Source organism: Nerophis lumbriciformis, linkage group LG11 (assembly GCF_033978685.3).
Source record: "Nerophis lumbriciformis linkage group LG11, RoL_Nlum_v2.1, whole genome shotgun sequence".
NCBI classification, from domain to species: domain Eukaryota; kingdom Metazoa; phylum Chordata; class Actinopteri; order Syngnathiformes; family Syngnathidae; genus Nerophis; species Nerophis lumbriciformis.
In genome coordinates, this window is record NC_084558.2 from 6,482,746 (window position 1) to 6,508,757 (window position 26,012).

Genomic DNA, 26,012 nt, shown 5'->3' on the forward strand with positions numbered 1-26,012 from the left:
TCAGACCGGTATTTGATCCCAGCATGACGTCTCACAGCCCACCACTACTGCTGTGCACCACACCGGTTAATACCAATTAAGTAAGAAAATGTGGTATTATATTATTATCAGTGATGGAGCAGGAAGGGGCTAGAAATATGTTTGCGGTTACATTTCACATGAAGCGCCCTGTCATTCATTAATTGACATTTTACATGCGCTTATTCATGCAAAATGGGACCCTGAACTTGTCACTCTCCTACTGTCTCGTTTCAGAGAAGCAACTAACAATTTGCAGTAGTGTTGTTGTTACGATAGAACTCATTTTCATGGAGGGCCCTTCTAACAGTGAATGACTTTATTACGCAATGTCCTATGATTTGGATTATAAGATTTTCTTTGTACATGCAAAAATTTGGGGGGGGGACAGCTCAGTCGCAATAAATCATTGTGAAAGTGACAGTGGATTTCATTGTTACTGTAAATGGAAAAACAGTACCACTATTTTTTATAGTAAAAACTGCCATCTTAGTTGCCAGAAGTTTACTGTAAAATATACGGTGTTTTTGTTACTGTAAATAGAAAACTTTTTCACAGTAAAATTCTGCCAACTGAGCCGACAGTTTTGTTTTTTTACTGTAAAAACTGTAGATTTTCCGGTGTATTACTGTAAATAGCAAAACAGTTTTTTTTACATTAAAAAACTGGCAGCTTAGTTACCCGAATGCTACCGTTCAAAAACCGTGGTATTGTTTTCTCCATTTACATTAAAATGCTGTAAAAAAAAAACACATTAAATTGAAAGATTTTACCCTAAAACAGCGTTTCTCAAAGTGTGGGGCGCGCCCCACTGGTGGGGAATAGAGACATGACAGGTGAGGCGCGAGGAACGGCCGGGAGGAAATTTCACTTTACATTTTTTTTTTTAATTATTGTATTCTTAGATTATTTTTTTTACTATGCTTTCATTTTCTATACACACTGTAAATCACTTTGCGATTCTGTCTGTGAAATCCGCTATATAAATAAATGGAAATTACCGGTACTTATTTTTACTGTAGGCTTTATATTTCTCGGTACAAGCGAAAGTTTGACAGACATAGCAACAGTAACTAATGGGGGCGGGGCTAAGCGGAACAAACTTTCGCGCGGATGGGTAGCAGGCTAATGTGTGGATCACAATTACACAAATATATACATTTGTGACTCGCACCTCAAAGGTCGTCGAGCCAGAGCCAGCGCCTGCAGAGAAACAAAAATCTGACGGGCACACACTGTGTCATTCACCGGGAAGCACTAGCGTCAAGGCAGCTCAGCCCCGAACTCAATGAGGTTTTAACAGATGTTGTGAGCGCGGTAAATTTGATCAAAACACGACCACTGAAAGCGCGACTGTTCTCTGCACTGTGTGAGGAAATGGGAGCTGATCATACAGCCGTGCTGTTTCACAGTGAAGCAAGGTGGCTCTCCTGGGGGGAAAGTGCTGTCACTTGCCCTGTCTTGCCAAATGCATAGCTCCTCCTTTTTTTTTTGCAAAGATTGCAAAGTGGCACTTTTATTGTATTTATTATTGAACTTGATGCAAGTTATTTGATTTATTATTGAACTTGATGCAAGTTATAACACTTTTTTTGATTTATTATTGAACTTGATGCAAGTTATAACACTTTTTTTGATTTATTATTGAACTTGATGCAAGTTAAAACACTTTTGTTTTATTTATTATTGAACTTGATGCAAGTTATAACACTTTTTTTGATTCATTATTGAACTTGATGCAAGTTATAACACTTTTGTTTTATTTATTATTGAACTTGATGCAAGTTATAACACTTTTTTTGATTTATTATTGAACTTGATGCAAGTTATTTGATTTATTATTGAACTTGATGCAAGTTATAACACTTTTATTTGATTTATTATTGAACTTGATGCAAGTTATAACACTTTTTTTTAAATTATTGAACTTGATGCAAGTTATAACACTTTTGTTTTATTTATTATTGAACTTGATGCAAGTTATAACACTTTTTTTGATTTATTATTGAACTTGATGCAAGTTATTTGATTTATTATTGAACTTGATGCAAGTTATAACACTTTTTTTTGATTTATTATTGAACGTGATGCAAGTTATAACACTTTTTGATTTATTATTGAACTTGATGCAAGTTATAACACTTTTTTTTATTTATTATTGAACTTGATTCAAGTTATAACACTTTTTTTGATTTATTATTGAACTTGATGCATGTTATAACACTTATTTGATTTATTATTGAACTTGATGCAAGTTATAACACTTTTTTTGATTTATTATTGAACGTGATGCAAGTTATAACACTTTTTTTGATTTATTATTGAACTTGATGCAAGTTATAACAGCTTTTTTGATTTATTATTGAACGTGATGCAAGTTATAACACTTTTTTTTTTATTTATTATTGAACTTGATGCAAGTTATACCACAGCTGCACAGTTATTTTATTTATTATTGAACTTAATGTTATTTTATGTTATTGAGTTTGAATGTATACAACTTGATGTTCAATAAATTTGAAAATGTTAAAGCTTGGCATTAGCGCTCTGTTGGGGCAATGGGGGCAGGTGGGGCTTGAAAACTCCCCCTTGTCCAAAGTGGGGGATGACAAAAAAAGTTTGAGAACCACTGCCCTAAAATATATAGTCATTTTTACAGTGTACAATTTGATGGATAACTGACTTTGAAATCATAAGTCAAAAAGTATAAACGTAGTTATTGCTTTTTTAATAAAGAAATGGTTGGATTGTATGATATTTTTTGCATTTTTAGATGACATTTAGGTAAAAAATAAATATGCCATTGCACACAGTACAAGTATTTTTTCCGTCAAAATGAAAACAACAAATACATTTAGTAAGAAAAGATAAAAAACGTTATTGAAACATTATTTCCTGGCTTTCGAAGATAAAGTACTTTATTGAAACATTATTTTCAGGCTTTCGAGGGCCAAATAAAATGTGGCAGGCCAGAGCTGGCTTCCGGGGCCCTAATTATGACACCTGTGCTATAGAATATACATTGATAATGAAGTGACTTACTTAACTCATATTATGTTTTGCATCTGATGAATGTTCATATTCATCTTGGAGAAAGCAAACCACCAAGTTTAAGTAACTAGTGGTATTTCAGTTTGAGCACATAATAAGATAAGGCCCCTTCGTTTGACATTTTCGCAGGTGGATTGGATCGCTTTTTGTAGGAAAGAGGCTGTAATTGGGACTTCCGAATGCAAAAGTGATAACCCTATCCTTGAGAAGAGACTACCTGTCTAGCTCAACGCCAACATTTAAGTTATGACTTAAAGCAGTTGTTTTCCAGACACTTATACACAAACAACTTTTATGATCAGGATGTACTCTTCTTACTTAGCACACACACACATAAACAGGAAGGAGGAATATAAAACTGATGGTTTGGCTTCTCCAAGTTAGGAGTACCTCATTTTTGACTTAACCTCCTCCAGCTAATACAGACCTGTATAATGACGCTCGCTTGTAATAAAGCAACTTTTTGTTGAGCAAAGCGTCCCAGTGCCGTGTCGCCCTTCTGCAGAAGGTGACAAGACCAGAAATACACCTCAATAGCGAGCGTTAACTAGCCAAATCGCTATCATTACCCAACAACACACAAAGCTAATATGTGTTACGCACGGCCATAATTCACGCCATTATGTGTTAAAAGCCGTAAGAAGACGGGATATAATGCTTACAATACTTGGAAAAGTTAACGCTTTCCAGGCATGCATGTTGGGGTTGAAAACAGCCCCTTAAAGGCCTACTGAAACCCACTACTACTACGCAGTCTGATAGTTTATACATCAATGATGAAATCTTAACATTGCAACACATGCCAATACGGCCGGGTTAGCTTACTAAAGTGCAATTTTAAATTTCGTGCGAAATATCCTGCTGAAAACATCTCGGTATGATGACGTCAGCGCGTGACGTCACGGATTGTAGAGGACATTTTGGGGCAGCATGGTGGCCAGCTATTAAGTCGTCTGTTTTCATTGCAAAATTCCACAGTATTCTGGATATCTGTGTTGGTGAATCTTTTGCAATTTGTTCAATGAACAATGGAAACAGCAAAGAAGAAAGCTGTAGGTGGGAAGCGGTGTATTGCGGCAGGTGTTGTGCCGGATAACGCACACCCGCCGTAGAATGCACCCCCTGACTGTTGTGCAGGATAACAGCCTGTGTTTCATTGTTTACATTCCCGAAAGATGACAGTCAAGCTTTACCATTGGCCTGTGGAGAACTGGTACAACAGAGACTCTTACCAGGAGGACTTTGAGTTGGATACGCAGACGCGGTACCGTGAGTACGCATGCAGCTGCGGCTTCCAAACATTTGATCGCTTGCCCGTACGTGCGTGCTGCTATGTGCATGTCAAGTACGTAACTTTGGGGACTTTGGGGAAATATATGTGCTGTATGAACTTTGGGGGGTGAACGGTACTTTGGGCTGTGGGATTGAGTGTGTTGTGCAGGTGTTTGAGTTGTATTGGCGGGTTATATGGACGGGAGGGGGGAGGTGCTTGTTATGCGGGATTAATTTGTGGCATATTAAATATAAGCCTGGTTGTGTAGTGGCTAATAAGAGTATATATATGTCTTGTGTTTATTTACTGTTTTAGTCATTCCCAGCTGAATATCAGGTCCCACCCGCCTCTCACAGCATCTTCCCTATCTGAATCGCTCCCACTGCCCTCTAGTCCTTCACTCTCACTTTCCTCATCCACAAATCGTTCATCCTCGCTCAAATTAATGGGGAAATCGTCGCTTTCTCGGTCCAAATTGCTCTCGCTGCTGGTGGCCATGATTGTAAACAATGTGCAGATGTGAGGAGCTCCACAACCTGTGACGTCACGCTACTCGTCTGCTACTTCCGGTACAGGCAAGGCTTTTTTTATCACTGACCAAAAGTTGCGAACTTTATCGTCGATGTTCTCTACTAAATCCTTTCAGCAAAAATATGGCAATATCGTGATATGATCAAGTATGACACATAGAATGGACCTGCTATCCCCGTTTAAATAAGAAAATCGCATTTCAGTAGGCCTTTAAATTGTTCTTTAGACAATTTTTGCTTCACGTATTGTTTTTACAGTAAATAATGCATTTGGTATTCAGCATTAATAAAGACTGTGGTCACAAATAATGATCCAGCAGCATGTGTCATATAAAGAAGCCTGATTGGCAACCAGGAGCAGGTGTGCCCAGGTTTCCATACAGAGACAAGTGTGGCAGACCGCCCTCAGGCCTGAGGAGTGGCGGACGCAAACATGAAGTAGAACTGAAAATAACAGCGCTGGAAAGGAACCAAAATCTAAACCTGTCATTAATGACATTCAGTTTATTTATAGACTTAGACTTCCTTTTATTGTCATTCAAATTTGAACTTTGCAGTACAGATACGAACAAAATTTTGTTGCATTAGCTCATGGTGGATAAAAGAGCAATAAGGTGTAGATATACAAATAAAAAGATTACTGTACAGATAAATATATTGCACTTTTGCATATGCATCCAGGTTTATGTATGTATGTTATATTGTCTTTATATTCCAGCGAGTTAATCCATTTTTGACGGGAATTGAGGGGATTATTTTAATGTGTTCAAGAGTCTTACAGCCTGAGGGAAGAAGCTGTTACAGAACCTGGAGGTTCTGCTACGGAGGCTGCGGAACCTCTTTCTAGAGTTTATCATATATCATTAATCATATTTCCATGGATTCCTTTTTTAGAAAATAATGTCATTAAATATTTTTAACAAAAATATGGATAACTTGGATGAACTGGTTGTAAAATAGAATCATTTTATTTTGAATACTGATAAAGTAAACATTAACCATGTGAACAATACACACATTATTGTAAACTTAAACCCCAGGAAAACTTTATTGGACTTTGATCAAATAAATACCGCTCCCAATTCTTATGACTACACACACATTCTTGCTTTGAATGAAGCAGTTCATACACCAAAAAGGTTAGCACTTACAAGCCTATCCTAACTATTGTTTCAATTCAAAGTGTGACAACATGAATGCGCTGTTCAGTAGTAAATATCACAAACAGAATATTTTAACACGTTTTTGGTGACGTCACTCCACAAGTTCGACGTAATTGGCTGGGTAGAATCCCTCCTTCCCGCCACTCAGGACCCCCCGACACCATCCCTGATCATCCTCCTCCTCCACCTTCAGGAACACCTCTCCTAACAATTACAACAAGTATCAATGAGTTTGAATAATTATTATTTTCCAGCACAGTACTACAACAATGTTTTCTTTTTGCTATAAAAGTTATGCAAAACGCATTCCTGGAGACTAAAAATTCAATAAATATATGTTATCTTCCTCAAGCGGTCACTTTTGAAGTTTCATAATAAATAATAATAAACAGCTTTGAAAAAAGAGCAGGCTTTGCTACATATCTTAAAATAAAGCCCGTAGCTCTGCTAACAATCAATCAGCCAGCTGAGGACATGGGAGTTAATTTTGACTTTGTTTACTGAACGGGCTAAACTAGCATGACATTGTTATCAAAGGGGAACTTAACTTTTTTTTTTTAATTTTGCCTACCAGTCACAATCATGGATGGATTTTCTTGATGCATTCTAAATATTAAATAAACATAAATAAAAGTCTGCTTACAGTGGAGCCAATGGGAGCTCCCATTCCGCCAATAAAATCTGATAAATAACCATTCAAAAAGTGCCAACAATACTCCATTTACATTTTGTGACTTGAGTATTAACCAAGTATTATTGATATTGTTATTATAAGCGCTAACGCAGACAAACTATTTATAGCGGCGACGTGATCACTTCCTGTGTGCCTATGTTTACATCATCGAATGGTCTGCTGCTTCCTTGCTTCCCTGCTCCTTGGAAGTTCATTGTAGATCATAAATCATGCCTTTCACCTGGACATGAGACATCTGGTTAGGTATTCCGACAAGTTGGGACACTTTGTGAGGATTATGAGACATTCTTCACCTACGTGGGAATATATGAACATCCTAGCAGTAGGCATCCTAATGACAGCAGACATTGTACAGTAAGTGATGTTTTATTATGTTTGTTGGCTCTCATAAAGTCTGCAGTGAGTAATATTGATGAAGTCATGAAGAAAAAAAAAAGCAATCGTTGCCTTTTTAAGATTTATGCGCCGCATATGCTTAAAATGATCAAAATACGTAAATATTAAATATTATAAAGTGCCCTTTACTACATTACATATATACTTACAACTGTATATAAAACATCAAACTTTTGATCGCATTGTTTTTATATTTACAATGCAAAAAAAACAAAAAAACATTGTCACGTTTCTCATAATGATTGTGAACGATAGGCAAAAAAAAAAAAAAAAAGTGCAGTTCTCCCTTAAAATGTGAACTCAATGTTAGCATTGTAGCTACCATAGCTAAGTTATTGTTGCCAACATTTGTGTCCTCCTGTTTCACTCCTTCGTTAAATTGTTGTATGCAATTTGACAAATGCAGAGTTACTGTAAAGCTGTGATGTGCGGATCAATACTGAAATATCGATTCCAGATCTTTATGCTCTAATATCAATTCTCAAATCAAAATGTCAATATTTTTGATACTTTAGTTCAGGGGTGTCCAATCTTTTTCCACTAAGGGCCGCATATTGAAAAGTCAAGTATGGGGGGCCATTTTGATATATTTTTATAAAAAAAAATTAAAATGCTAAAAACAGATTTTATATACAGTATATTTAAAGACAAAACTTTGTGTTATAGGTGACTAAGTATATTATTATTATTAGTTCCATTTTTTTTTAGCTTTTTCTCATTAAATTCAAATGTTTTGCTCTTTTTACTTACATTTTTACTGTTTTTTAAAAAAAATATGGATTTATTATCTAAAAATACACAATTTTTTCAATTTTAGCAGACACTTTAGGAATATTTTCACATTTTATTGTTATTTTGAGAGCTTCTATGATTTTCGATCAGGCGTGTCTAAACTTTTTCCACCAAGAGACGAAAAGTCAAGCATGGGGGGCCACTTTGATATTGTTTTATTAAATTTTTTTTAATAGAAATAGATATGTATATTTTAAAGACACGACTTTGTATTATATGTGACTGAGTATATCATTATTATTAGTTTAAACATTTCAGCTTTTTCTCATTACGATCCAATTTTTTTGCACTTTTTTTCTTACACATTTTTACTGTTTTGTTTAGATAGATATGTTATTATTTGAAAATACACAACTTTTAAAATTATAGCAGACACGTTAGGTATATTTGCACAAAGTATCGCCGATACCAGCCTGAATTTTACTTGGTATCGGATCGGAAAGGAAATCAGTGGTATCGCACATCACTACTGTAAAGTGTGTACCTAAAAATAGATAAAGTGCACTTGCTTATATCTCATTCTATGATATTATTCCAATGGATAAAAATGAGTAAGGCCTATGCAGGTTTGACATATTTTACATTGTCCTGCTATTGAGCGTTTCAACAGTGGTTTTATGTAGTTTTTGTCAAATAAAATAAATAAACAGTTGCATTCATAAAAAAAAGTTGAATATACTATCTGAGGAATTGTCCATAAGCTTTCTATTGATGAACAATAACCAGCTAGTGCGTATTAAACCTGGGCTTGATTTTCATATTGCTATTTTCTAACTTAGTTACCAGCCTACTAAAATACGTATTCATTCTTTTTTACATAAATATTTGAGAATTTTGTTCGTGTCACCTGATTTAAAGGAGAGCTCATCACCCTCTTCCCCCACATAATCGTACAGGGCGCATACCTTCACGCCTCCGATCATCACTCTGTAACAAAGACCCGGGCGTCATATCACAACACTTTGGGTTCGTTTTTTATGTGTTTAGGAAGTCAGTGAACTTACGGGGCACCTTCTTTGTTTTTCTGCTCTCGCTTCTTTCTTTTCAGCTTTTTTACAGGTGGGACCCACGCCTGTAGAAAAAACACTTTCATCAGCACTTTAGTCCACCAATTGTTGGATTTGTACTGGTGATCAAATATAAGTACAATTTACACTCAATGCTTTTTTTATCCACAAGATTAAACAAAGCAATAATATTAATTTAAAAAGAAATACAAAAAAGGAGGAAACTAAATATCTTAGGAGCGTAATGCATTAATGCAAACTACGTTTGATGAAATAATGAGGGAGTTTATTATTGTGAGAATATGTGGAGTTGTTTTCATTGAGGACCACCTTGCAGGTATGACTGCAAGGTGACTGCTTGTCACTGTGAATAATATATAAATATAAAGGCTTAAGGATTTGCCTCATGTTTCACAATTGTCTATGCAACTGATTATTCAAGTTTTTAACATGCACTGTAAAATGGGGCAGCAGATATTTCTCCATAGCCTTCTCCAGATTTGTGCCTCGAGACAATTCTATGTGGGGGATCTACAGGCAATTCCTTCGACTTCATTCTTGTTTTGTGCTCTGCAATGCACTGTCAAGTGTGAAACCTTTATATATAGACTAGGGTTGTACGGTAAATATTTTTATATCATCCGATATCGAATAATAATATTTTTTCCCAAAATAAAACGATTGTCCTGTGCAGGATTATAGGGAGTACCGCATCCCTACTTTATAGTACTGCAGCATCTTGTAACAATAATTTCCCCCATGTTTGATTGAGCTAATAAAAATATATGCCAACAGCTGACAACTGTCATTTTGTTCACATCTATGATTGTGTTTACTAGAGGTGCAATATAAAGGTAATCCACGCTACGGTCCGTACCTGGTTTAAGTATATTTAAACATTTAACATGTGACATTTCTAACAATTTTGAACATGCACATTCAGATGAATACTTCAGAAATACAATTAAAACATTTTTGGCCAGGGGCCGGTCTGTATACAGGTAAAAGCCAGTAAATTAGAATATTTAGAAAAACTTGATTTATTTCAGTAATTGCATTCAAAAGGTGTAACTTGTACATTATATTTATTCATTGCACACAGACTGATGCATTCAAATGTTTATTTCATTTAATTTTGATGATTTGAAGTGGCAACAAATGAAAATCCAAAATTCCGTGTGTCACAAAATTAGAATATTGTGTAAGGCTAATACAAAAAAGGGATTTTTAGAAATGTTGGCCAACTGAAAAGTATAAAAATGAAAAATATGAGCATGTACAATACTCAATACTTGGTTGGAGCTCCTTTTGCCTCAATTACTGCGTTAATGCGGCGTGGCATGGAGTCGATGAGTTTCTGGCACTGCTCAGGTGTTATGAGAGCCCAGGTTGCTCTGATAGTGGCCTTCAACTCTTCTGCGTTTTTGGGTCTGGCATTCTGCATCTTCCTTTTCACAATACCCCACAGATTTTCTATGGGGCTAAGGTCAGGGGAGTTGGCGGGCCAATTTAGAACAGAAATACCATGGACCGTAAACCAGGCACGGGTAGATTTTGCGCTGTGTGCAGGCGCCAAGTCCTGTTGGAACTTGAAATCTCCATCTCCATAGAGCAGGTCAGCAGCAGGAAGCATGAAGTGCTCTAAAACTTGCTGGTAGACAGCTGCGTTGACCCTGGATCTCAGGAAACAGAGTGGACCGACACCAACAGATGACATGGCACCCCAAACCATCACCCAACCATGCAAATTTTGCATTTCCTTTGGAAATCGAGGTCCCAGAGTCTGGAGGAAGACAGGAGAGGCACAGGATCCACGTTGCCTGAAGTCTAGTGTAAAGTTTCCACCATCAGTGATGGTTTGGGGTGCCATGTCATCTGCTGGTGTAGGTCCACTCTTTTTCCTGAGATCCAGGGTCAACGCAGCCGTCTACCAGCAAGTTTTAGAGCACTTCATGCTTCCTGCTGCTGACCTGCTCTATGGAGATGGAGATTTCAAGTTCCAACAGGACTTGGCGCCTGCACACAGCGCAAAATTTACCCGTGCCTGGTTTACGGACCATGGTATTTCTGTTCTAAATTGGCCCGCCAACTCCCCTGACCTTAGCCCCATAGAAAATCTGTGGGGTATTGTGAAAAGGAAGATGCAGAATGCCAGACCCAAAAACGCAGAAGAGTTGAAGGCCACTATCAGAGCAACCTGGGCTCTCATAACACCTGAGCAGTGCCAGAAACTCATCGACTCCATGCCACGCCGCATTAACGCAGTAATTGAGGCAAAAGGAGCTCCAACCAAGTATTGAGTATTGTACATGCTCATATTTTTCATTTTCATACTTTTCAGTTGGCCAACATTTCTAAAAATCCCTTTTTTGTATTAGCCTTAAGTAATATTCTAATTTTGTGACACATGGAATTTTGGATTTTCATTTGTTGCCACTTCAAATCATCAAAATTAAATGAAATAAACATTTGAATGCATCAGTCTGTGTGCAATGAATAAATATAATGTACAAGTTACACCTTTTGAATGCAATTACTGAAATAAATCAAGTTTTTCAAAATATTCTAATTTACTGGCTTTTACCTGTATATGCTCACTAATTGGCTGAAAGAGCACGCACTTCGTGCGATGATGTCATGTTATCGAAATTCTTAGTTTTGAAACTATTAAAATTACATATACAGTATATTAGAAAACCAAGACTTCTATCGATATCTGCAGTCGCGGCATTTTGTTAATATGAAGGTGAAAAGTGTCACAAAGAGCAAAACCTAGAATTCAGAAATTATTGATTAAACTGTTTCATGCTTGTATAAGGGTCTGCTGAGTATGAAATCATATTCAACTTCATATATTAAAACAAAATGGGAGAAGGAAGGAGGGATAGCTATATCTGAGGAAGAATGGCTGGAAAAGTTTGATCAGATTTTTTATTACACCTTCTCAGACGTCTCATTATGATAACAACTCCCCTGCCTGCTGGAGAAATTGTGGGAATTCAAATGCAAATCACTACCATGTTTTCTGGGACTGCTCCACCATAAAGGACTATTGGAAAGAGATACACCGAGCTCTACAGAATATTTTCAAACGTGAATTACCGCCATCAAAGTAAAACTTAGTTTTTTGGACATGTACCTCAGGACTGGCTGAAAAAAGATAAACACTTAATGAATATCCTACTGGTGACTTGTAAAAAGACCATTACTAGGAAATGGATATTCCAGGAGAGCCCAACTTTGAAGCAATGGATGGAAACAACAATGGACATATATAAAATGGAGAAGATAACTGCCTTTATTAATTATAAATTGGAGAAATTTACTTCATACTGGGAAAACTGGGTCAACTATGTCACGCCCCATAAGCCTGACTTTAATTTTTCGAATTAGTGATTGTACTGCTTAAAAAAAAAGGATTACTCTCTATATGTATGTATGTATATATATATTTATATATATGTATGTGTGTGTGTGTATATATATATATATATATCTGTTTATATTTTATTTTATTTCTGATTATTATTATTAATTTATTATTATTTATTTTTTGTTTATTGATGTATTTGTAGATATTACTTTGTTTTTTTGCTGTTTCTTTCTTTTTTGGGGTGGGTGGGTGGGTGGTATGGTTGGGATATAAACAAAAAATATTTTGACGTTTAGGGCAGACAACAGATATACGATGTAATGGATAGGAATGTCTGATGCTGGATGTCAATAAAAATAAAATGAAAAAAATAAATAAAAATAACATAACGAAATGAAAAATAACATCGGTTACTTAGCCGAGTAGCTTATTACTCTTACAATAAGGCACCTTTTTGGGAGAACTAATTTGTAACTGTAACTAATTACTTTCTTAAGGTGAGCTGATCAACACTGCTAAACATTCACTTGCGACTTTCACCAGAGACATAAAGAGAATGGGCAATAATACAGGATTTTTGACCCTAGAGCAGTTTGTTCACATCGGTTTCCTCCTTTTGTTCTTTGTTACATGTTTCTTCTTTCTTATAGTGAGACCAAGTGAGTAAATAAGGGTCATTGGGCTGTAAATTGTTACATTTGATACCCAAATTTGTGGTATCATCCAAAACTAATGTAAAGCATCCAAACAACAGATGAATAAGTGATTATTACATTTTAACAGGTATAAAAGAAAGGGCATCTCTATCCTCCTTCAAAACCGCAATAAAAGTACACCTCCAGGCAACTTCAACCCTAAACTAACACCCTCCCCGGATTGTTGTTAATAATCAAATGTAAACAATCAAATGCAGATATTTTTCTTATGCCTTCTGATCTCTCTCTCTCTCTCTCTATGTCCACTACTTGCTGTACATATCCTGTCAAGTCAGACCTACACTGTTTCAATATCCATTTCTCTGTTCTCAATTGTTGATGACTGATGATAACAACCAAACCTAACCCCCCCCCACACCCCGAATTGTAAATAATGTAAATAATTCAATGTATACACCCTGATGATTATCTTGTGTGATGACTGTATTATGATGATAGTATACAGTATATGATAGTATATATCTGTATCAGTGGACCCCGACTTAAACAAGTTGAAAAACTTATTCGGGTGTTACCATTTAGTGGTCAATTGTACAGAATATGTACTTCACTGTGCAACCTACTAATAAAAGTCTCAATCAATCAAAACAGAAGTGTAGATAGAACATGTTAAAAGAGAAAGTAAGCAGATATTAACAGTAAATGAACAAGTAGATTAATAATTCATGTTATACCACTTGTCCTTAATAATTTTGACAAAATAATAGAATGGAAAATGACATAATATGTTACTGCATATGTCAGCAACTAAATTAGGAGCCTTTGTTTGTTTACTTACTACTAAAAGACAATTTGTCTTGGATGTTCACTATTTCATTTAAGGACAAACTTGCAATAAGCAACATGTTTAATGTACCGTAAGATTTTTTGTTAAAATAAAGCCAATAAGGCAATTTTTTTGTGGTCCCCTTTATTTAGAAAAGTATCGAAAAGTACCGAAAAGTATCGAAATACATTTTGGTGCCGGTGTTGTACCGAAATCTGTTACCCATCGGAATTTGTAACTCCAGGGGGCGATGTTCCCATGACGTTTGTTTGATGGTTAAACGGCAAGCCCAAAGAGGAGGAGAAGAAGAACGCTTGCGTAAATGGCGTAAACTATCCTTAATGCTGAAACGTTAGTTGTCAGAATTTCAGCATTAATAATAACAATGGACTCATACTATAATGAAAGTAAGTCATTGATTTCCAGAATATGTGTAATGTATTAATGCTGAAATTCTGAAAACTGACGTTTCAATCCATGATAGCTTTTAATCCGGAAAATGTATGTGTGTGAGAGAGAATCAACAGCTGATACAATGGACTCATACTATAATGAAAGAAAGTCATTGATTTCTAGAATATGTGTAATTTATTCCATCCATCCATCCATCTTCTTCCGCTTATCCGAGGTCGGGTCGCGGGGGCAGCAGCCTAAGCAGGGAAGCCCAGACTTCCCTCTCCCCAGCCACTTCGTCCAGCTCCTCCCGGGGGATCCCGAGGCGTTCCCAGGCCAGCCGGGAGACATAGTCTTCCCAACGTGTCCTGGGTCTTCCTCGTGGCCTCCTACCGGTCGGACATGCCCTAAACACCTCCTTAGGGAGGCGCTCGGGTGGCATCCTGACCAGATGCCCGAACCACCTCATCTGGCTCCTCTCGATGCGGAGGAGCAGCGGCTTTACTTTGAGCTCCCCCCGGATGACAGAGCTTCTCACCCTATCTCTAAGGGAGAGCCCCGCCACCCGGCGGAGGAAACTCATTTCGGCCGCTTGTACCCGTGATCTTGTCCTTTCGGTCATAACCCAAAGCTCATGACCATAGGTGAGGATGGGAACGTAGATCGACCGGTAAATTGAGAGCTTTGCCTTCCGGCTCAGCTCCTTCTTCACCACAACGGATCGATACAGCGTCCGCATTACTGAAGACGCCGCACCGATCCGCCTGTCGATCTCACGATCCACTCTTCCCCCACTCGTGAACAAGACTCCGAGGTACTTGAACTCCTCCACTTGGGGCAAGATCTCCTCCCCAACCCGGAGATGGCACTCCACCCTTTTCCGGGCGAGAACCATGGACTCGGACTTGGAGGTGCTGATTCTCATCCCAGTCGCTTCACACTCAGCTGCGAACCGATCCAGTGAGAGCTGAAGATCCTGGCCAGATGAAGCCATCAGGACCAAATCATCTGCAAAAAGCAGAGACCTAATCCTGCAGCCACCAAACCGGATCCCCTCAACGCCTTGACTGCGCCTAGAAATTCTGTCCATAAAAGTTATGAACAGAATCGGTGACAAAGGGCAGCCTTGGCGGAGTCCAACCCTCACCGGAAACGTGTCCGACTTACTGCCGGCAATGCGAACCAAGCTCTGACACTGATCATACAGGGAGCGGACCGCCACAATCAAAAATAGTGTAATTTATTAATGCTGAAATTCTGACAACTGACGTTTCAGCATTAAGGATAGTTTACGCCATTTACGCAAGCGTTCTTCTTCTCCTCCTCTTTGGGCTTGCCGTTTAACCATCAAACAAACGCCATGGGAACATCGCCCCCTGGAGTTACAAAATCCGATGGGTAACAGATTTCGGTACAACACCGGTACTGGTACCAAACATTGGTATCGGGACAACACGAACATGTAGTATTAATTATTAGTAGTCATTTTATTTTGTCAGAATTCTGTACCTCGATCTTGGGCCAGTTGGTAAACATGCCTGGACCACGATTGTTTTTCCACCATTTGAGGTCCTCCAGCTCATCGATGGACATGAGTGTTTGGTGGAGGTCACTGTACACCGCCTTCACGCTGACACAGACGCACACGTTTGTCAACAAAACAAAACAAATAAAACACCTTCAGAGCATAAAAAAAAAAATAATCCTGCGCCATCTCACTCCTCGTTGTTGGTGATGTCAAGATGTCGGTGGATAGAGAGGAAGGCCTGCTTCAAGAAGCTGATGCGTTTCCTCTCCTCCTCTTGCGACTGCTCAAAAATGGCCTCCATCTCCTCCATGTAGCGTGGAGTGTAGCTGGTCACGTCCTCCAGGACTTTCTCATAGTGTTCTCGGGCCTGTGGGCCGACACGATGACAAGGTACAACGAGGGATGCAATAATGAACCGGTTTTACAATTAACCATCATTAGAAATGTCACAATTATTCAATCGCAAGGGCTCCACCACACCGTGTGTTCCAGCCGTCCTCGCTCACTATTAAACGGACTATATGCTGCTACGTTATTTTTAGCACAACCTGTAGGAATAAAAACAAAGTTACACCGGCGGGGCACATGTCAATACACACCTATCGAGAGGCACGCTAGCATGCTACAGTAGCTTCAAAATGGCAGCAGGACAAAGTAGTGAACTTTTCCTACCCCCAAAAAAGCTGATGTCAGCAGCGTATGAACATTTTGGGTACCTAAAAAATGAACAAGGAGTCATTGAAGATGATAGTTCATTCATTTGAAAAACCTGGCAAAAGAAAGTTACAGCTAAACGGTCTATCACAGGCATACTTGCCAACCCTCCCGATTTTCCCGGGAGACTCCCGAATTTCAGTGCCCCTCCCGAAAATTTCCCGGGGCAACCATTCTCCCGAATTTCCACCCGGACAACAATATTGGGGGCGTGCCTTAAAGGCACTGCCTTCAGCGTCCTCTATTACATGTCGTCACGTCCGCTTTTCCTCCATACAAACAGCGTGCCGGCCCAGTCACATTATATATGCGGCTTTTAAACACATAAATAAATGCAATGCATACTTGATCAACAGCCATACAGGTCACACTTAGGGTGGCCGTATAAACAACTTTAACACTGTTACAAATATGCGCCACACTGTGAACCCACACCAAACAAAAATGACAAACATATTTCGGGAGAACATCCGCACCGTAACACAACATAAACACAACGGAACAAATACCCAGAACCCCTTGCAGCACTAACTCTTCCGAGATCTAATTATGTATGCGAAAATTCAGTTAACACAGCATAAACAATCAATAAACAGGCATGGATGACAGTTGATGAGTATCATTTTTCCATGGGGGATCATAAAAGCCAACCTTAGTCTTATTAATTTTAGTTACGTCTCGTCTCGACTACTGTAACGTATTATTTTCGGGTCTCCCTATGTCTAGCATTAAAAAATTACAGTTGGTACAAAATGCGGCTGCTAGACTTTTGACAAGAACAAGAAAGTTTGATCATATTACGCCTATACTGGCTCACCTGCACTGGCTTCCTGTGCACTTAAGAAGTGACTTTAAGGTTTTACTACTTACGTATAAAATACTACACGGTCTAGCTCCGTCCTATCTTGTCGATTGCATTGTACCATATGTCCCGGCAAGAAATCTGCGTTCAAAGAACTCCGGCTTATTAGTGATTCCCAGAGCCCAAAAAAAGTCTGCGGGCTATAGAGCGTTTTCTATTCGGGCTCCAGTACTATGGAATGCCCTCCCGGTAACAATTAGAGATGCTACCTCAGTAGAAGCATTTAAGTCCCATCTTAAACTCATTTGTATACTCTAGCCTTTAAATAGCCCCCCTGTTAGACCAGTTGATCTGCCGTTTCTTTTCTTTTCTCCTCTGCTCCCCTTTTCCTTGAGGGGGGGGGGGGGGCACAGGTCCAGTGGCCATGGATGAAGTGCTGGCTGTCCAGAGTCGGGACCCGGGGTGGACCGCTCGCCTGTGCATCGGCTGGGAACATCTCTACGCTGCTGACCCGTCTCCGCTCGGGATGGTGTCCTGCTGGCCCCACTATGGACTGGACTCTTACTATTATGTTGGATCCACTATGGACTGGACTCTCACAATATTATGTCAGACCCACTCGACATCCATTGCTTTCGGTCTCCCCTAGAGGGGGGGGGGGGGTTACCCACATATGCGGTCCTCTCCAAGGTTTCTCATAGTCATTCACATCGACGTCCCACTGGGGTGAGTTTTTCCTTGCCCGTATGTGGGCTTTGTACCGAGGATGTCGTTGTGGCTTGTGCAGCCCTTTGAGACACTTGTGATTTAGGGCTATATAAATAAAGATTGATTGATTGATTGATTGATAATTTAATCACACAATTAATTGATTTAATCAATTAATTGATTTAACCAAAATGTTTTTTGTTTAGGTGTATTATTTTGTACAGTTATTATAATGTTATTACTTTATAATCTATTTCCAGTAATGAAAATCACGTCAAAATCTCTTAAGGATTGTGTGATTTGATACATTTTTTGTTGTGAAATTAATCAATGCATAAAAAGTAATATCGTGTTTATTACTCAGACTGTAATATACAGTCAACATCTATAATTGTTGCATTCGTAGGTACACCTGTACATTTTAAAAGGAGCTGAATCCACACATCCATTTTTTTCTTGGGAAATCCTGTATTTTACATCTTTTTCCTGTTTATTTATTTTTTAACTTTCCAGGAAAAAGAGACTCATGACAGGCAGACCAGCGAGTCACCAGTTCCGTGGTTCAGTCAAATCGACAGCACGAGAAAGATGGCTGTACATGAAGACGACAGAGAATGGGGGTTTGTAAATTAAATTCCCTTATTTTCCCGGGAAATTTCCCATATTTTAAAATGCAAATGTTGAGAGGTATGACTGTATCACCATTTCTGCGTTTATTTTGGATGGGCACACCCACATCTCAAAGTAGCTTCAGCACTGAAAAGCTATTTGATGTTGAAAATAGCGACCCTACAACCACAATACCGAGAAATTTAGTTAAACTAGCAACAGCAACGCTATAATTATATCCTATTTGATTTCAATTATGATGTACATGTTCTTGTGGTACTCACTTGCCTGAATTTGGAAGCTCCGGGTGGTGGTATGACAATAAAGCTCCTCAAATCCTCGAATAATAACAAACGTTGATCAATACCTCTCTGACACATATTTAATTTTGCAAATGTAAACATGCGTTTTTTTGGAATTTAGGCTATGGTTCACAATCATTATGAAACGCAGGATGGATTTAAAAAAAATGCATTCTAAATATTAAATAAACAATCGCTGAGCAGCTGAGCCAATGGGAGCTCCACTATTTCACCAATAAAATCCAATAAATAGCCATTCAAAAAGCGCCAACAATACTCCATTTACATTTTTTGACTTAGTGATATTGTTATTATAAGTGCTAACGCAGACAAAGTATTTAAAGTGGTGCCGTGATCACTTGCGTGTGTCCCTATGTTAACATCATCTAGTGGTCTGCTGTTTCCTCGCTTCCCCTGTAAGTTTATTGTAGATCATAAATCATGCCTCTCACCTGGGCAAAAGAAGCCTGAATAGGTATTCAGACAAGTTGGTACACTTTGACAGTCATTTAAGACCCGGAAATGGCCAGAATGACACGGTCCACCACTTCTTCTTAGGTTCCGTATAGTCCAGAGGTTCTTAACCTTGTTGGAGGTACCGAACCCCACCAGTTTCATATGCGCATTCACCTAATCCTTCTTTAGTGAAAAATAAAATGTATTTTTTTTCAAATTCAAGAAAAAGTCATGTTTTTTTTACTGGTGCACAAAATGAACTGTGCATGAACATCACCTTGTTCAAAGAACAAAACCAACACAGTGCATGAACTCACAACAAATTACACACATTACCATGAATTGATTTACGTGGACCCCGACTTAAACAAGTTGAAAAACTTATTCGGGTGTTACCATTTAGTGGTCAATTGTGCGGAATATGTACGGTAGGGCATCTCTATCCTCCTTCAAAACCGCAATAAAAGTACACCTCCAGGCAACTTCAACCCTAAACTAACACCCTCCCCGGATTGTTAATAATCAAATGTAAACAATCAAATGTAGATACTTTTCTTATGCCTTTTGATCTCTCTCTCTCTCTCTCTATGTCCACTACTTGCTGTACATATGGTATGGTTGGGATATAAACAAAAAATATTTTGACGTTTAGGGCAGACAACAGATATACGATGTAATGGATAGGAATGTCTGATGCTGGATGTCAATAAAAATAAAATGAAAAAAAAAAATAAAAATAACATAACGAAATGAAAAATAACATCGGTTACTTAGCCGAGTAACTTATTACTCTTACAATAAGGCACCTTTTTGGGAGAACTAATTTGTAACTGTAACTAATTACTTTCTTAAGGTGAGCTGATCAACACTGCTAAACATTCACTTGCGACTTTCACCAGAGACATAAAGAGAATGGGCAATAATACAGGATTTAGAGCAGTTTGTTCACATCGGTTTCCTCCTTTTGTTCTTTGTTACATGTTTCTTCTTTCTTATAGTGAGACCAAGTGAGTAAATAAGGGTCATTGGGCTGTAAATTGTTACATTTGATACCCAAATTTGTGGTATCATCCAAAACTAATGTAAAGCATCCAAACAACAGATGAATAAGTGATTATTACATTTTAACAGGTATAAAAGAAAGGGCATCTCTATCCTCCTTCAAAACCGCAATAAAAGTACACCTCCAGGCAACTTCAACCCTAAACTAACACCCTCCCCGGATTGTTAATAATCAAATGTAAACAATCAAATGTAGATACTTTTCTTATGCCTTCTGATCTCTCTCTCTCTCTCTATGTCCACTACTTGCTGTACATATCCTGCCAAGTCAGACCTACACTGTTTCAATATCCATTTCTCTGTTCTCAATTGTTGATGACTGATGATAACAACTAAACCTAACCCCCCCCCTCCTCTCCACACCCAGAATTGTAAATAATGTAAATAATTCAATGTACACACCCTGATGATTATCTTGTGTGATGACTGTATTATGATGATAGTATATATGATAGTATATATTTGTATCATGAATCAATTTAAGCGGACCCCGACTTAAACAAGTTGAAAAACGTATTCGGGTGTTACCATTTAGTGGTCAATTGTATGGAATATGTACTTCACTGTGCAACCTACTAATAAAAGTCTCAATCAATCAATCAAAAAAGTGTAAACTGTACTGTTTCATATAATGTATTCTCTTCCTTTGCAATCTGCTAGTAAAAGTTTCAATCGATCAATCAAACAACCTGCAAATCAGATGGAACATTAGAGGGAACATTGTTTGGGGCTATCCATAATACGCCGAGAGGGAGAAGTTTTTATTTACATGATAAGTCGGATGTGTCTTTACCTCCGTGGCGGAGGCTCCGCCGAACCCCTTGGGTTCGATCGAACCCAGGTTAAGAACCACTGGTCTAGTCGATGTTGACTAGTCTTCTCCACTCTACTCTTTCCACCGCTACATCTCTTAGCTCAGCTAATGTCATTCATGTTGTTTTTGTAATTCCTTCCATCCACCTTTGCCTTTGTCTTCCTTTTCGACGTTTCCCCTCACATTTTCCAACCACGATGTCTTTATCTAAGTTGTTGTTTCTTCTCATGATATGGCCAAAGTAACCTAGCTGTTGTTTAATGATCCTGTCTAATAATGAAATACTTGGTTTATTTTTCTATAGCACTTCTTTATTTGAGATTTGTTTTGTCCACTGAATTTTTAAGATTCTGCGCCAACACCATAACTAAAAGGCAAGTATTTTTCGTGAGTCTTGTTTTTTCAGTGTCCAACTTTCACATCCATAAGTTGCTATTTGGAATATTAAATCCTCTATCATTTTGATCATGGTGCTTAGAATAATGTGGTTGCTCTTGAGCATATTATTCAGTTTAATCAGTGATGCTCTGGCCATTGTTAATCTTCTTTTGATTTCCTTTGAACACCCACCGTCTTCATATATTTCACTGCCTAGGAAGCAGAACAACTCCACCACTCCATTACATAAATACTTCGTGGAGGTGTTTGGATGTATTTTTAAGGGCTTTTTAGGCGGAATTGCGCGTCTCCCATAAGCTCCATTGTAAGCAGACTTTTAAACGCATTTATTTAATATTTAGAATGGAGAAAAAAACAAGCATCCATCGTCATGTCTATAATAATGATTGTGAACGATAGGAAAAATTCTAAAAAAAAGTGCAGTTCCCCTTTAAACAGTATTATCTTGTATTGGATTTAATTAGATTATGTACGTGCACTTATTAACGAAGTGGCTTGTGATGGGTTGCTGCCTACATAAACACAGATCAGTTCAATAGTAACACATCTCCATATAAGGACAGTGCTTCCAGGAAAGGGGTTAAAGGACAATGTTAAGATAAGTGAATAAACAGCTGCACAAGCACTATGACAGCAAAATGTACAATGCAACAAATTAATTATTTTCAGTTACGCACCCCAAGGAAAACGAAAATATGTCGCTACCCCCTCACTCGTCACCGCGACTTTAAATAGTATAATTTGTCTATGAAATTGTTATAAGTACACCTCCGCATAACATTGTATGCTTATCAACATTAAAGAAACACAGTGAAGCCAAGGGCTACATACCATCCATCCATCCATTTTCTACCGCTTGTCTCTTTCGGGGTTGCTGGAGCCTATTTAGCTGCACTCGGGCGGAAGGCGGGGTACACCCTGGACAAGTCGCCACCTCATCACAGGGCCAACACAGATAGACGGACAACATTCACACTCACATTCACACACTAGGGCCAATTTAGTGTTGCCAATCAACCTATCCCCAGGTGCATGTCTTTGGCGGTGGGAGGGAACCCACACAGTCACGGGGAGAACATGCAAACTCCATACAGAAAGATCCCGAGCGCAGGATCGAACCCACGACCATCGTATTGTGAGGCAGACGCTCTAACCCCTCTGCCAACTCTACTGCATACGCTTCGTCATTTTCTAGTACAGCAAAAAAAAATCATGTGACCTCGGGGAACATGATTTTTTTTTTATTCTGTTGACCTACTCAGTGGCCTAGTGGTTAGAGTGTCCACCCTGAGATCGGTAGGTTGAGAGTTCAAAACCCCGGCCGAGTTATACCAAAGACTATAAAAATGGGACCCATTACCTCCCTGCTTGGCACTCAGCATCAAGGGTTGGAATTGGGGGTTAGATCACCAAAAAACTATTCCCGGGCGCGGCACCGCTTCTGCCCACTGCTCCCCTCGCCTCCCAGGGGGTTAACAAGGGGATGGGTCAAATGCAGAGGACAAATTTCACCACACCTAGTGTGTGTGTGACTATCATTGGTACTTTAACTTTTAACTTTAAATTCTTTTGTTTGTTTTAATCACCTTGGTTTTCGCCTCTGTGACAACCTCTCGGACCTCCGTCACTTTCTGCTTTTTCTCCAGACTTAAATCCGGATTGTCATTTGCTTGTTTTTCTTTGTCCACGGCGCTCAGCTCCTTCTGACAGGACTTGTGGTACACCACCCGGGCCTTCTCCAACTGTTTGACACACACAAAGGAAAGAAAATAAGGAGGCTGTAGTAGTACCAAGAGTGGGAATGGGAGTAGTTGCTGTCAGAGGCCAAATCATTCTGGAAAATGTTGCTGTCATCTTCCTGGCATATGAAGTGTGGCATTACCAAATGATTCAAACGTACATTTCAGAATTGTTTTTGCCTTTTCCCCCATCATGTGGCATATGACTCACTACAAAAGGGAAATGAAATTCCCGTGCAAACAAATCTGAACGTGCTGGGTGGGAGTTGTCCTGCAGCCACTCACGATGATGTAAATCGTCATGGAAACACAATGTCATGGGCAACTTTGTGTGGCAGAAACATCTGTTTTTGTATTGCCAATTGTTAGCATATGTCAAGAATTGAAAGGCCTTTTTCTACTGTGATGGGGTTTCTTCAAAAGTCCCAAAGTAACATTAAAAATGGTAGAAACTTCATGGAACACGGAGCTGGTGCTGATGGTTGCAGGTCCAATTATTAACAATGCTTATGAATGATTTATTTGGATTAAACAAAGAAATCAAACAAAACACCAATATGATTCAGTTCAAGAGACTGTTCAAACAACAAGTGTTCACATAGTACACAGAACAATAATTTTGATGAATATCTTAAACCCTTTTTTTATTTTATTTTTGTTTTGTTTTTTATTATTGTGGAGGGAGGTGTGGCCAGCACGTCCGCAGGAGCCAAGGTCACCGCCTCTGTCGATGGTGCTGAGGACGAGCACCATCGAATGGGGGCGGGGTATGTGCAGACGGCGAGACACAGCTGACAGGTGATTATATTTCCCAGACGGTACGTGTTAATCTAATCATCTGTTGTCTTTAACAGTGAGCGGCCGAGAGCAGGGGGGAAGAGAGTGATTACCGAAGTACCGAAAACTACCGAAAAAGTATCGAAATAATTTTGGTACCGGCACCAAAATATTGGTATTGGGACAACACTACAGTGAACCTTAGAAGAGCCGACTAAAACACTCGCTAGCATTAGCTTATTACTAGAAATGGACATAACTTTGTTTTTCCAAACATGGGAAGGAAGAAAGTGAGTGTGAAGGACAGTGCTGAGAAGAAATGGATCGTTTTCATTCAATTAAAAAAAGAGAAAATATGACCAAGCGTTTTGGCAAATTGGCGAAGCAATTGGAGCGTATCACTGCTAGTCTGAAGCAGAACAAGTTTAATGCCAGCCAAGAATGTTAAAATAATATTAAAAGGCGGATATTTATCCATGAAAATATGGCGAAGCTGCTGATGGTGTGTTTGACAATAAAGCAGCTCGAAGGAGATACCATAGAAGTCCACTCTCTAAGGTAAATGTTTTACTTCTTTATTAATAGTTGTACTTCATAAAACCTTTGTAGTTTTTAGCAGTACATTCTATGATTTTGTTTTTATCCGATATTTCCTGTCTAAAAGTTAGATTTTCTTTTTTAAAAAAGTGCATATTACATGTTGAAATTGTGCTGTTTTTTGGAGGGGAGAGCGGAAAAGCACCAATTAAATTAATTTTAATTCAATGGAAGTTATTTGATTTGAGTTAGGAGCTCTGTCACAAAACCAAATAAGCTCGCAAGTTGAGGTACTACTGTAGGTTACATTTGTTGACATTTGGAACTGACTGCAATGAAGCATTTATAGTACATAACTAGGGTCAAATTAGACAGTTTTTTTTGCTGGTTCAGAACTGAACTGAAACCAGTTTGAAGTGTTCACATTGTTTGGATGTTGATAAGGATGTTAAAAGACCCCCAAAAGGAAACAGTCATAAAGTCTCCTGTTTAATGAATATAATCATAACTCAGTAAATTAGGACCGGATTTGGTTTTAGCTTGTGTAGCTATTCGCAGGGGTTACATTCAGAGACTCTCGAATGGCAAAAAAACATGAGTAACTGAGACCTCCATAAAACATGTCTAATTTTTTTTATACTAAGTTACGCTGCTGCGGCTACACAAGCTCACTCCTCCCCCTCAGACTCTGCTGCTAGTTTGAGTTTGACAACTTCTCTGATTTCGGATCAACATTTTCAATAAAAGTGATTATTGTATTGTAGTGTATTGGAGAAGTGTGAGGTGAATTTCCCAGCATGTCTTGTCTCTGTGTTAGTCGCACCGTGAGAGATATAGTGGTTTGAGTTGATGAGGACTCTCTCTTGTTTTATGCTATTTGGGCGAGTGTTTGCTAGGCACAAGTTCGCCTCAAGCTGGCCACAGTATGTTGTATTGTTCTGCAGTTATGTAACTTTAAGCTCTATTATGATACTTTTGTAAATTATTACCGATTTACGATAAATGAGGTGACTTTTCTGATGAAAAAAGGCTTATTTTGAAGATAAAATTGCCAGGCTGCGGATTCCAGGTTTTTTTTAATTTTTTTTTTTTTATCCTGTCCAGCTACTCAGGCAAATCATATAGTTGATGTAGACGCCCATATCGGCTGTTCAGATTTACTTTACAAAAGAGAAGTGTGGGATACTTCTCTTGTTGCCTTATTTGTATTGGACTTAAAATATAGATTTTCGAATGAATCGCAATTCTTATTTGTAAGAATTCTTAAATGATTCTAAAAAATTAAAACTCAATTTGATTTTTGATAGTTTAAAAAAAATAATCTGTCCTATCCAGCCACTCAGGCAAATCATATTGTTGATGTAGATCAGGGGTCCCCAAACAATTTGACTCG

At 38.4% G+C, this 26,012-nt stretch overlaps 1 protein-coding gene across 3 annotated transcripts in view; it reads right to left on the reverse strand.

The window, feature by feature from the left end:
* Window positions 1-5,795: 5,795 nt before the first annotated feature.
* LOC133610124 (protein kinase C and casein kinase substrate in neurons protein 3-like) overlaps window positions 5,796-26,012 on the reverse strand; it is a 31,163-nt gene continuing 10,946 nt past the window's right edge. The window contains exons 5-10 of one of the 3 annotated variants that reach the window (XM_061966203.2): window positions 23,153-23,308; window positions 15,892-16,067; window positions 15,682-15,802; window positions 8,922-8,989; window positions 8,823-8,844; window positions 5,796-6,239 (exon numbers count right to left, since the gene is read on the reverse strand). In XM_061966203.2, the coding sequence (XP_061822187.1) occupies window positions 6,225-6,239; window positions 8,823-8,844; window positions 8,922-8,989; window positions 15,682-15,802; window positions 15,892-16,067; window positions 23,153-23,308 (558 nt within the window). In that variant the 3' untranslated portion in view covers window positions 5,796-6,224. Of the gene's footprint in view, window positions 6,240-6,887; window positions 6,950-8,764; window positions 8,845-8,921; window positions 8,990-15,681; window positions 15,803-15,891; window positions 16,068-23,152; window positions 23,309-26,012 lie in introns of those variants that run through there. The other 2 variants (XM_061966201.2, XM_061966202.2) reach the window with 2 other exon arrangements.